This window comes from Oryzias latipes, chromosome 3 (assembly GCF_002234675.1).
Source record: "Oryzias latipes chromosome 3, ASM223467v1".
Lineage (NCBI taxonomy): Eukaryota > Metazoa > Chordata > Actinopteri > Beloniformes > Adrianichthyidae > Oryzias > Oryzias latipes.
Genome location: NC_019861.2, coordinates 23,125,382 through 23,139,243, shown reverse-complemented (window position 1 = coordinate 23,139,243; position 13,862 = coordinate 23,125,382). Strand labels below are relative to the sequence as shown.

At 42.3% G+C, this 13,862-nt stretch overlaps 1 protein-coding gene and 1 long non-coding RNA gene across 3 annotated transcripts in view; one reads left to right on the top strand and one right to left on the bottom strand.

Moving 5' to 3' along the window:
* The window catches only part of kiaa1549l (KIAA1549 like), a 66,523-nt gene extending 59,282 nt beyond the window's left edge, over positions 1 to 7,241 (top strand). Inside the window, exons 19-22 of the mRNA XM_023953517.1 lie at positions 361 to 455; positions 1,023 to 1,174; positions 1,518 to 1,669; positions 4,392 to 7,241. Of these exons, the coding sequence (XP_023809285.1) occupies positions 361 to 455; positions 1,023 to 1,174; positions 1,518 to 1,669; positions 4,392 to 4,658 (666 nt within the window). The 3' untranslated portion in view covers positions 4,659 to 7,241. The remainder of the gene's footprint in view (positions 1 to 360; positions 456 to 1,022; positions 1,175 to 1,517; positions 1,670 to 4,391) is intronic.
* On the bottom strand, positions 16 to 7,936 carry LOC110017769. 2 transcript variants are annotated; one of them, XR_002872975.1, is made up of 3 exons: positions 7,767 to 7,936; positions 1,597 to 1,703; positions 16 to 1,456 (listed from the first exon to the last, which is right to left on the bottom strand). It is a non-coding gene; the product is annotated as an uncharacterized LOC110017769 (long non-coding RNA). The 2 variants fall into 2 exon arrangements; XR_002293267.1 differs by lacking the exon at positions 7,767 to 7,936 and adding an exon at positions 4,402 to 4,513.
* Between the last annotated feature and the right edge of the window lie 5,926 nt (positions 7,937 to 13,862).

The window sequence follows — 13,862 nt, the reverse complement described above, 5'->3', positions numbered from 1 at the left end:
AAATACAACACAATGTTTTGGACACTGATTTTATTCTTGATTCCACATATACTTTACACAATTACATGGACCATGTCTACATAATAAGATACATTATTTTAAAACACAAGGTTGCGCCTTGTTGACATGCTGTGCTAAAGAAACTGCAGTGAAAGTAAATAACTATTGCAAATGCTATGGTGATTAACATATCACAGATCATAGTAAATGATTGATCATATGTAGCATTTTTTCCAGTGCAGAAAAATCCCATGTTCATTTTTTTCATCCTATGTTCCCATCTGCATTGATTCTGCACACTGAGCTTGCTCAGTCCTCCTCTTTGATTTTTTCAAACTTGGCTTTTGTTGTCATTTTAAGGCTTTTCGCTTCACGCAGCTTCCAGAGATTGCAGTTGGCTCTCCTCCCCCTCTACCACCTCGCACTGGCCCCCCACCCCGGACCTCTTTGAGACGGTAAGGGTGACCAGATGCAAGAAAAGTTCAGGTATTTGATTTCATTGTAGAAGTTGGGCAATCAGAAGCACTTCAACAGACTTTAAATGAGACTGAAACATTTTGGATTGAATAGTCCAAACTCTTAGGTATGATTGAATTTGTAATCAGTTCTTTGTACAGAGAGTCATATGACCTGTAAAAAAACAGTAAGCAAATTTTATAATAATGAGAGAGAAAATGTGGCAGTTCCCTTCCACTTACTAGGCTGAAGAGGAGGATGGAAAGAAGATCAAGGAAGAGCAGCAAACAATAAACACATACAATCTGTCCTCAGTACCTCAAACAGCTAAGAAATTCATTGTTTCATCATCTTCAAATGCATCTTCAGGCTATTAGGTCACATGCCTTAACCATGGTTCTTTCAGTCCTTGCATAGATTTTTATCCAAAACAAGCTTATAGAGTGATGCAAGGAATGTTAATCAGGTAGTCACTTTTTTACGTGGCACAAGTCTGCCATCTAGTGGCAAGGCATTTTAGCAGTTTAGTTTTTGTAAACCTTTTTTTTTGTATCTGTTCAACTTAGTTCTACTTCTGACTTGGGGCCTCCTAAAGGAAGGAGCGCAGAGACATCTGTCACTGAATTGAGGGGTCAACATGAGAACAGCCCATATGGGCCACCCACAAGAGCGGCCCTTCCATCTGTCACTGCGGAGCAACCTGTGTCAAACTACTCAGGTAAGAAAAGAGGAGTGCTTCAAGAGAGTTAGAAATTATAGGGGTTAGCGCTGTTACTTCATAGCGTGAAGGCCCTTATTTGAATCCTGGCTGTTTCCTTTTTCTTTGTGGAGTTGCATGTTTTCCCTGTGCATGCTGGGGTTTTCTCTGGCTTCCAAAAACCTCATTCATATACTGATTTGTTACATTAAATTGTCCCTTTAAGTGTGAAATGTATCTTGTCTAGATGTCTCTTGCTCTTACCCTGAAGTAGTATGACAGGCTCCAGCATCAGCCGTGACCCTGCACAGGAAAAAGTGGAAAAAGAAGATGGGTGAATAATGTGTCTGTCTGTCTCAAACAGGAAACCCAATAACAGCCGTCTATGCGATCCCAGCTGCCAGACCTGGTTACTCAGACTATGTTGTCTCCACTTCACCCACCTCCTACCACAGTCCGTCCTGGATGTCCTATCCACCAGAACCAGAGGATGTCCCCCCACAGTGGGCTGACTCTGTAAGAAAGCTTATTAAGCTTTTGCCTCTGGAGGCTGATAAAGAGAAAATAAAAAGGTTGAAAATCAACACATAATGAGAGCAATTTTCACGGTATAAATATGGACAAATTTTTTTAAAAAATAAAATAAAATGTTATCTTATTGCACCTTTGACTGGTGAAATATTTGCAAACTTTTACTTTTTTTAAAGTGTTAAAAATGAGCTTTCATACAACAAAATTGCAGTTATTACAATATAGATGAAAATTAAAAAAAAAATAACATGCATGATCGCTTATATTTTTTATTTTAGCATTTTCTCTCATTAATTATGTTCACACCCTACCCTTGCACATGTCAAAAAATGGTTATAAACCTATATATAAAAAAGAATGTGATTTGACTGAAAATACAGAGGAGTCATAAAATATAGAGCCCCTAAAGGTATAGTACAGACCAAAAGTTTGGACACACCTTCTCACGCAAAGACTTCTCTTTATTTTCATGACTATGAAAATTGTAGATTCACACTGAAGGCATCAAAACTATGAATTAACACATGTGGAATTATATACATAACAAAAAAGTGTGAATCAACTGAAAATATTTCATATTCTAGGTTCTTCAAAGTAGCCACCTTCTGCTTTGATTGCTGCTTTGTACACTCTTGGCATTCTCTTGATGAGCTTCAAGAGGTAGTCACCTGAAATGGTCTTCCAACAGTCTTGAAGGAGTTCCCAGAGATGCTTAGCACTTTTTGGCCTTTTTGCCTTCACTCTGCGGTCCAGCTCACCCCAAATCATCTCGATTGGGTTCAGGTCCGGTGACTGTGGAGGCCAGCTCATCTGGCGCAGCACCCCAGCATACTTCTTCTTGGTCAGATAGCCCTTTCACAGCCTGGAGGTGTGTTTGGGGTCAATGTACTGTTGAAAAATAAATGATGTTCCAACTAAACGCAAACCGCTTGGAATAGCAGGCCGCTGCAGGATGCTGTGGTAGCTATGCTTGTTCAGTATGCCTTCAATTTTGAATAAATCCCCAACAGTGTCACCAGCAAAGCACCCCCACACCATCACACCTCCTCCTCCATGCTTTATGGTGGCAACCAGGCATGTAGAGTCCATCCATTCACCTTTTCTGTGTCGCACAAAGACTCGGTGGTTGGAATCAAAAATCTCAAATTTGGACTCATCAGACCAAAGCAGAGATTTCCACTGGTCTAATGTCCATTCCTTGTGTTCTTTAGCCCAAACAAGTCTCTTCTGCTTGTTGCCTTTCTTTAGCAGTGGTTTCCTAGCAGATATTCTAGCATGAAGGCCTGATTCACACAGTCTCCTTTGAGCTGTTGTTGTAGATATGTGTCTGCTGCTAGAACTCTGTGTGCCATTGACCAGCTCTCTAATCTGAGCTGCTGTTAACCTGCCATTTCTGAGGCTGGTGACTCAGATGAACTTATCCTCCGGAGCAGAGGTGACTCTTGGTCTTCCTTTCCTGGGGCGGTCCGCATGTGAGCCAGTTTCTTTGTAGCGCTTGATGGTTTTTTTGACTGCACTTGGGGACACTTTCAAAGTTTTCCCAATTTTTGGGACTGACTGACCTTCATTCCTTAGAGTAATGACGGCCACTTGTTTTTCTGTAAATAGCCGCTTTTTTCTTGCCATAATACAAATTCTAACAGTCTATTCAGTTGGACTATCAGCTGTGTATCCACCTGACTTCTGCACAACAGAACCCCCAACCCCATTTATAAGGCAAGAAATCACACTTAATAAATGTGACAGGGCACACCTGTGACGTGAAAAATATTTCAGGTGACTACATCTTGAAGCTCATCAAGATCAATGCCAAGAGTGTGCAAAGCAGTAATCAAATCAAAAGGTGGCGACTAAGAAGAACCTAAAATATGACATATTTTCAGTTGTTTCACACTTTTTTGTTACGTATATAATTCCACATGTGTTAATCCACAGTTTTGATGCCTTCAGTGTGAATCTACAATTTTCATAGTCATGAAAATAAAGAAAACTCTTTGAATGAGAAGGTGTGTCCAAACTTTTGGTCTGTACTGTACCTCAAAGTAAAATTAGAACAAATTTTTGGTGCACATGAAAAAAGTTTCTGGTGCGCACGACAAATCAATTTTTAACTTTGATGTCCCTTTAGAGCAGGGGTTTCAAACTCCAAGCGTCAGGGGCCGGCCGTTTACCAAAAACCCTGCCTTATCTGCTCCTAATTACCTGGATAAGGTGCGTTTTGTCAATAAGAAGATTCAATGGCAGATTAGTTGGAAAACATGTAGAACACCAGCCCTCAAGGCCTGGATTCTGATACCTTTGCTTTAGGGGCTCCATAAAAATGTAATATGCTACATAGGCAATATTTTCTTATTTATGAGGCTTTTGCTTGCAAAAAGTTGTTTTTCTGGTGTTTCTTCCATGTCTGTTTTTAATATAAATGTTTTACAGTAAAACTAATATTTAAGAACATTTTGATTTTTGCTCTAGCAAATTTGTACAATATTTCTTCTAAAGTGAGAAATTCTTAGATATGACTCTGATTTTCTCAGATGTGAAAATCACCTTTCCTATTCATGCACTTACTTCAGGTGCTGCTGCTGGACAAACACTTTAGAAAATTGCAAGTTTGACCTTAATCAAATTTCTTTTTAGCCAACATACATGCTTAATTATGACTGGATTAAGGTTGACAGATTTTCACGTCGGTTCTGCTCTGTTTTTCCAGGTTCCTCTACCTGGGTATGTTGAGGCTTTTCCTAATCCTCGTTACCCACAGGGAAGCCCGTCCAGGCTTCCACTGCAACAGTATAACCAGATGCTGGCGCAGTCACCCACTGCGCCCAGAACGATATCAGAGCAGAGTCTGCCCCAGGTGCTGAAGGACATGGACAGCTTACCCTTGAGCAGCCTCTCCACCTCTGCACTCGTGCAGGCTATAAGGCAAGAGGTGGCTAAGCTGGCAAGAAAGCAAAACGACATGTCAGAGTTCTAGATTTAAAACCACTCCCACTTGAGCAAGAGATGGTTCTCTCTGCTTTTGTCTCCAAATAAACTGCAAGGACAGAGAGACTCTTTTAGACTCATTTTTAATATTTGTACTGTGAGGCAGATGGCTCTTCTTTACCTGGTCCTCCACTTCTTCACTTCATTGTACATCCTTAGTGTATTCTATAGCTCATGAATTAATTGAAAAGGGTAGGTTTATTTTACCTTTTGGAAAACTTTCATTCTCCATTAAAGATGTCTCAAGTGATTACACACTTGTCTTTGAGTAAAAATGCCATAAGAACTTTAAAAAGTGTGTTAGACTTTCTTTTTTCTGTTTTATTGTGCACCAACAGATAAGAGTAAAACGAAAATATCATTATAATGAGTGGACCAAATCTTTCCTGTCAGATAGTTACATCACAGTGTAAATGAGCATGTACAATTTAAGGACATTGTGTATTTAACCTCCTTTTTCTAGAGCATCCGCTTGAACAAGACAGGCTACATCAATGTTGGCCTGACAAAAATTGAAGGTTTGCATTAAACATAAAGGGTTTTCAAAGGTTTTCATTCAGAGTTTCAACTGTACCTTCTAGAAATTAATCCATTGACTAAACAATTCAAAACCACATCTTCAGATGCATCTATGATAATGTAATGTATCAAAGATAGAGCATTTGTGTTTGTTTTTAAAAGAGTCTTTATCATGCAATAATGAAGTATGTGCAAAGAATGCAGATGTATGTAGCACCTTTTATCTCTACAGTATTTTTTAAAATGCCCAGAATGAAATATTTTACGTACAGTAGGTTAATATCTGCAAATAGGTGAACGTCAGCAGTTTTATGCTGAGTAGTGAGATGATTTGAGGCAAATAGAACAATCCACAATAATTTTGTTTTTGTTTTCTCTTGGTTGTTGGTCTTTTTTTTTATCATTCTCAAAAAGAAATTGATCTGTAGTTTTATGGGAAGGACATGAATGGGAACCCATGTTCCTGTGGAATTCTGGCCTTATATGCGAGTCCACAGTGGTGCTAAGCAAACGCATGTAAGCTCATGACAGCTGTATACAAAATGTAAAAACAGGTTTATTGAATATTTTTTAAAACAGGTAAGCTGAATAAGAATGAAATTTGAAGTAAATCTTTTGTGAAGAATTCTTCATATATGAATTAAGCAGATGAGATTTATTCAATGGAAGATAAATAAATACACAGTTTTTGAGGCTTACTTTTAATGAAAAGATTAAACAAATATGCAGCACTTAATGGTTTGGCACTGTCAACCTATTTTGTTGTTTTAAACGCTGTTTCGGAATTGCTCCATGTTATTTCTGTCAGACACAAATCAATGCAAACTGGAGAAATATATATTTTATGGAAGAGGATTTATTCTCATATAACACTACCATTTATTTGGATGGTTTGATGAAGATATTGTGCAGCGTAAAGGGAAAGTCCACAGATAAATGCTGCTCTGTCGGTCTGGAGCAGCTGTGCTGTGGTAAGTTTGAATTGACAAATAGTTGCTATAGGTTTTTTTAACATCACATTCAATATTTTGCCGATGAAATATCTATTAATGATGGAAAGCCAGACTGTGGTATAAGGGAGGTAATTTTTGATCCAGGTACTTTTTTTACAGAGCAGCATCACTTCTTTAGCAATCCTGAAAGTCTTAAGCCTTTAAACAATTGAATCGGTTAGTTCAAAAGTGGCCCAAGTCCAAGAGGTTTGTTTTTCCAGGAAATGATTTTAATTGCATAACTTAAAGAGAGGCTACACCAAATGATTAATACTCTACCCAGATTTAGCACCAGTTCATAGCTTACAAATGCTATAATATGAAGCACCTCACTTTTATAATTTCAGAGTACTAGCAAACTAAAGGCTCTGGACTTGGACCCTTCTTGAATTAAACAGGGGCGCTGCCATATTGGATAACTAGTGCTGCCATCTATGGGATAAAGCAAAACCCATGCAAGAGAGGCCCAAGTCCAGGAATTTTGCACTTAATGCATTTTAAATGTCAAGCATAGTTAATACATTACAACGGACTAACCGATTCAATTGGCTTAACCTTTCCCTATTACAACTACGTCTGTATTTAATTTTTGCATTTTTATTTAAAATTATTTTGTATGTATTTATGCCCTGTAAAATAGTCTTATCTTCACCAAGAGTTGTCAATTTTATATTTTTATTTTACATTCTTAACTCAAAAAAGCCCCCCCACGTATTTTGAAGTGTAGCACATTTCAGAATTTTTTTTTCTGTCAACAAATAAAAATTATTCTCATGCTTGATAGCTGTGTCATTAGATAGTGTATTTTCACTGGTTTTATTTCTCTCAACAAATAAAGATTCATTCTATAATATGAACTATAATGTGAGCTGCAGTATACACATAAAATCATTGTTCTTGTTTGTATTCCTGACTGGTTTCCTAATATACTGTTTTTTCCCTCTGCTTGAATTTGCTATTTGTTGTCTGACTGATCTAACACAGGGGCAGATGGAGTCTGAAAGAAATATTAGCCTAAATGACTTATATGAAATAAAACATCTGACTAGAAAAACACTCAATATGCATCATTATTTGTATAATTTTGCACATTACATTAGCCATACGCATGTCCACAGATTGCTTTGATACACTTTTGACCAGTTGATCCTCAGGAGTAAATGTGGTTTGGGCCGTTTGATACAGACGTTCTTGTATTTTAAGCATGACTACTAAACCAGTTTTCTTTCACTTTTGGGAAAAGACTCAAAGCAAGACAGTTGAGAGATACCAGCTAGAAAATGTAATTATCATTGCTAAAAATATGTATATATATATATATATATATATATATATATGACATGGTGCCTCTGTCAGACTCCTCCCCCCTTCCTCCTCTGCTCCATTCCTGACGGTGACCAGCTGACTTCACTCATCTCATCAAGCCACTTCTACTTAAGGAGATCCACTGCCTCTCTTCTACGCCAGTTCGTTGTTCCTCAACGGTGCTTAGTCTGGTCAAATCTAGTATCATGTTCCATGTTAATCTGCCTCTCGATAATCTTGCTACGCCTCACTTACAGGATTACACATCCACGGGTGCTCACCTGGTCACCGAAGTTTTCCCTGGTTCCACGTCCCGCCGTCCGCAACTGCCTTGCTGTTCTGGAAACGTCCTGCCGAAACCCTCCGGCCACGCCGCACCTTCAAGCCAAGGACTCTAGCTCATTCCTCCATATTTCGAACTTTCAAGCTATATTCCTTACCAATTATAAAATACGTCTCTCTTACCTCTCGCCTCCTCGGTTTTCTTCCGGGTTCCAGCATCTGGGTCCATCAAGTTAAGACATACCATGACAGAACGAACTGGCCAAACGCCCGACCCAGCTGATCCGGAAGGACTCCGCTTCGCCATATCGCAGCAAGGAATGATTCTTAGTCATGAAGCGGATGCTCTCGCCCAGATGTCCTCGGCTCAACAGGACCTTCTTCATCGCCTAGACGGTATTACACAAACCTTTTTGGAACTAACCGAAAAAGTCTCTACCCCCGCAGCGCTTACTCAGCCGCCGTCTTCCGGCAACACTCCTACTTCCGCCACGTCATCAGAAAACTTCCGCCTCCAACCAGAACCCTTCTACGGGGATGTCAAAGCCTGCGGCGGATTTTTACTACAGTGTAATCTCATTTTTCAACAAGCACCAAGGTATTACCAAACTGACCATAGCAAAATCACCCTGATAGTCACTGCATTACGGAATAAAGCTCTCCAGTGGGCTCAAGCATTTCTGGCCAGCCATCCCATCACTCACCTGCCTTTTGACCGTTTTATTGAGGAGTTCCGTCTTGTGTTTGATCAACCTCGTAAACAGGAGGAAGCTATCCGACGGTTGCTTAGCCTCCAACAACGCAACCGCTTGGTTTGTGATCATGTCGTTGATTTTAGGATCCTGGCAGTGGAGGCAGGCTGGCCCGACACTGCACTCAAAGGGATCTTTTACCAATCACTGAACGAAACTATAAAAGACCATCTTTGCTCACAGCCTGTAACAAATAGTTTCGAAGAACTCGTCTCTGCAGCCCTCCGGTCTGACATTCGGCTCAGAGCCCGTCGAAATGAAAGAAATCAACAGAACTGTAAGCAAACTTACAACACACCCATCCATACCCCTATGGGGAATGTTTCCTCTCGTTCTAGTCCCGAACCTTGTGTAAACGTCACTGAGGAACCCATGCAAGTGGGTCATTCCAAGTTGACAGCAGAAGAGAGACAAAAACGCAAGTATGAGGGTTTATGTTTTTATTGTGGACATTCAAATCACATGGTCTCGCAGTGCCCGCTCCGTAAACCTCTGAGTACCCCATTAGGCGACAGGTCACAGGGGAAGGACTCTTTTAACACTAAAGAAAACGTCTTTCTGTTTGTGCCTGTCAAAATATCCCATAATGGGCTAGTTCATGATTGCAGGGCCCTCATTGACTCTGGCGCTGAGCACAGTCTAATTGACCAGCACCTTGTCAAACAATTTTCTTTGCCCACTGAACCACTTAGCAATCCTATTACTGCGGCCGGGTTGGGCGGCAAACAGCTTTCCCGTATCACTCACCGAACTAAACCCATTTTAGCTCTTACTTCCGGTAACCATCGTGAATACATAAGATTTTTTGTTACCCAATCGCCACAAACTCCTATCATTCTGGGGTTTTCATGGTTACATCTGCACAACCCCCACATCGATTGGTCTACCCTCCGCATTACTAACTGGAGCACTTACTGTATGGCCAATTGTTTACACTCTGCTATTCCGCCGACTACCACCACCTCCTCTGGCGAGATAAATAATGTCGACCTGTCCAAAGTCCCCTCTTGCTATCATGATCTCAAGCCCGTGTTTTGTAAAGCTAAAGCTAGCGCGTTACCTCCCCACAGGCCGTATGATTGCTCCATTGAGCTCCTTAGTGGTGCCACCCTCCCTAAGGGAAGACTGTTTAACCTGTCCGGTCCTGAAAAAACAGCCATGGAGCAATATATTCAAGAAGCCCTCTCCTCTGGTCACATCCGCCCCTCGTCTTCTCCTGCCGGTGCAGGGTTTTTCTTTGTTGAAAAAAAAGACAAGTCTCTGCGGCCCTGCATCGACTATCGAGAACTTAACCAAATCACGGTCAAGGATAAATACTCCCTTCCCTTAATTAACTCCGTTTTTGACTCTGTCCGGGAGGCTCGTATCTTCACTAAACTAGACCTCCGCAATGCTTACCACCTGGTCCGCATCAGAGAAGGCGACGAGTGGAAAACTGCCTTTAAAACACCGCTAGGCCATTATGAGTACCTCGTCATGCCGTTCGGCCTCACCAATGCCCCTGCGGTATTCCAAAGACTGGTAAATGACGTTTTACGTGATTTTCTCAACCGCTTTGTCTTTGTCTACCTAGACGATATCCTCATTTACTCCACCAACCCTACCGAACACGAACATCATGTCCGCCTCGTCCTGGAAAGACTGCTTGAAAATCAACTGTATGTTAAGTCCGAAAAATGTGAATTTCATGTACCTACTGTCACCTTTCTGGGATACATTATTGAGGCCGGTAGCATTAGGCCGGACCCATCCAAAATCGAGGCCGTCGCCAAATGGGAGATTCCCGAGACACACAAAAAACTGCAACAATTTTTGGGTTTCGCTAACTTTTACAGACGCTTTATTCGAAACTACAGTAGCATTGCTTCACCCCTCACCCAACTCACATCTGTCAATAAGCCCTATGTTTGGAGTCCTGCCGCTGACAAAGCTTTCGCCAAGCTCAAGGAACTTTTCGTCTCAGCTCCCATCCTAATTCAACCCGACGTTAAGAAACAATTCATTGTCGAAGTTGACGCATCAGATTCTGGGGTAGGGGCAGTCCTCTCCCAACGTGAGGATCACTCCGGCAAACTCAAGCCTTGTGCATTTTACTCCCGAAAGCTATCTCCCGCTGAGCAAAATTATGATGTCGGAAATCGTGAACTTTTGGCAATTAAACTGGCATTAGAAGAATGGCGTCATTGGCTGGAGGGGGCAGAATTACCATTTATCGTCTGGACGGACCATAAGAACCTGGCATACCTTCGATCCGCTAAACGACTCAACTCCCGTCAGGCCCGTTGGTGTCTGTTTTTTGACCGGTTCAACTTTACAATCACCTACCGTCCAGGCAGTCGTAACATCAAACCGGACGCTCTCTCCAGGAAGTATAGCTCCATCGAAACCACTACTGACTCTCCCATTATTCCCACCACCTGTTTTGTGGGTAACCTCACCTGGGATATTGAAACAAAGGTCCAGCAGGCCCAAGGTGAGAAACCTGATCATGTAACTTGCCCCCCTGGAACTCTCTTTGTACCCTGTTCTCTTAGATCCGACGTACTCACATGGGGACATGCTTCTCGCATTGCCTGCCATGGAGGGGTTCACAGAACCTTTAACCTCCTCAAGAAACGTTTTTTCTGGCCCTCCATGATGAAGGATGTTCGCGAGTATGTGGCTGCCTGCACAACCTGCGCTCGTTCCAAGACCTCAAACTCCCCGCCTGCTGGTCATCTGCTACCTCTCCACACTCCCAGCCGACCCTGGTCCCACATCGCCGTGGACTTCGTAACTGGACTACCACCGTCCCAAGGCAATACCGTCATCTTTACCGTTATTGATCGCTTCTCTAAGGCTGTTCAATTTATTCCCCTTCCTCAGCTACCCACCGCCTCCGAAACAGCTGACATCCTTGTCAACCAAGTATTCCGCCATCACGGCATCCCCACCGACATCGTCTCTGACCGGGGTCCCCAGTTCACGTCCCACGTTTGGAAATCATTCTGCTCCGCCCTCGGAGCCTCTGTAAGCCTCACTTCTGGATACCACCCACAGTCCAATGGGCAGGCTGAGAGGGCCAACCAGGAGCTGGAGGCGGCTCTTAGGTGTCTGGTCGCCCAGAACAGTGCTGACTGGTCCAAGTTCCTGATATGGGTGGAGTATGCCCACAATACGCACCCTTCTTCGGCTACGGGTATGTCCCCCTTCAAAGCCTCCTTAGGGTACTCACCACCTCTGTTTCCATCACAGGAACTCGATCTGGCAGTGCCCTCGGTTCAACTACACCTCCAGCGGTGCCAAAGTATTTGGCACCAGGCCAGGGCAGCTCTCCTCCGCACCAAGGAGAGCAACTGCCAGATCGCCAATCGTCACAGGGTGGTGGGGCCCAACTACCAACCTGGCCAGAAGGTATGGCTGTCATCTCAGAACATTCCCATCCAGGCTACATCCCGTAAGTTGGCACCTCGCTATATTGGTCCCTATGTCATAGACCGTGTCATCAACCCCTCTTGTGTCCGATTACGCCTGCCAGCAGCACTCAAGGTCCACCCTTCTTTTCACATTTCCCAAATTAAACCTGTTCATGAAAGCCCTTTGTGCCCGCCGTCCACTTCCCCGCCGCCCGCCCGTATCATCGACGGCGCTCCTGCCTTCACGGTTAGTCGGGTGTTGGATGTTCGGCGCCGTGGCCGTGGCTGGCAGTTCCTGGTGGACTGGGAGGGTTATGGTCCAGAGGAACGCTCGTGGGTCTCCCGTTCCCTCATCCTGGACCATACCCTCATTGATGACTTCTACCGTGCCCACCCGGATCGGCGTCCTGGACCGCCAGGTGGCGGTCGTTGAGGGGGGGGTACTGACATGGTGCCTCTGTCAGACTCCTCCCCCCTTCCTCCTCTGCTCCATTCCTGACGGTGACCAGCTGACTTCACTCATCTCATCAAGCCACTTCTACTTAAGGAGATCCACTGCCTCTCTTCTACGCCAGTTCGTTGTTCCTCAACGGTGCTTAGTCTGGTCAAATCTAGTATCATGTTCCATGTTAATCTGCCTCTCGATAATCTTGCTACGCCTCACTTACAGGATTACACATCCACGGGTGCTCACCTGGTCACCGAAGTTTTCCCTGGTTCCACGTCCCGCCGTCCGCAACTGCCTTGCTGTTCTGGAAACGTCCTGCCGAAACCCTCCGGCCACGCCGCACCTTCAAGCCAAGGACTCTAGCTCATTCCTCCATATTTCGAACTTTCAAGCTATATTCCTTACCAATTATAAAATACGTCTCTCTTACCTCTCGCCTCCTCGGTTTTCTTCCGGGTTCCAGCATCTGGGTCCATCAAGTTAAGACATACCATGACAATATATATATATATATATATATATATATATATATATATATATATATATATATATATATATATATATATATATATATATATATATATATATATATATATATATATATATATTTTTTTTTTATATCATTTTTTCATCAGACAAGGTTTTGTCAAAACAGGTCACTTAAGCAAACACAGTTAAGAGCATTTTATTAGTGTGTTTTTACAACCAAATGTGCAAAAAATAATTTGTGGTTTGCATTCTCTAATATCTCCGGATTTCTTTAGTCAAAATCCAAATTAGGAATATCATGTTCTTCAGAAAAGATGCAATGCTGTGGATGTGGTGTCCAGCAGAGGGCAGACAAGTGCTGCAAACCTCTGCTTCCATTTGCTTACTCAGTTGAATTAATTCTTATTTTATAGCACGTAGCACAAGTTTGTGTTACTTTTAATTAAGACAATTTCAGTGTGGGCAGGCTCCGGCAACCCTGTGGCCCCAAAAGGGATATAGAGGGTTAAGAGAATGGATGGATGGATGGAATTTCATTTGCCATCTGGTCATTCTTGAAAAAAAAAAAAAGTTTTTGAAGTGTGTTCCATTTTCCAGATTGCACAACACAATAATCCATCCATGTAAGAAAAAAAAAAAAAACAAAAAAAAAAAACGTTTTAATCCTTTTTATTTTGCTGAATCACTAATACGTCTTTTTTTTCTTGGTTTCACAAGATATTTTATCCAACTTTTCGCAATATCTGAGAATGAATGAAGGAAAAAAAAACTATTGATTGAATGTCTGCACTGCCTCCAACACTGAATATTCATTCATCTTTTTCCGTTTTGTCCCTTTTGGGGTCAGGGGGCTGCTGGAGCCTATCCCTGCCCACAAGTGGCTGGGATAGCCTCCAACACCGTTTTTCAAAATCAGTAGTGAAGTAGGCGTCTTTCTATAAAAGGCAATACAAAGGTACGAGTCTTTGCATTATAATGGTGTTTTGCTGTAATGTGATGACAACATTTTAA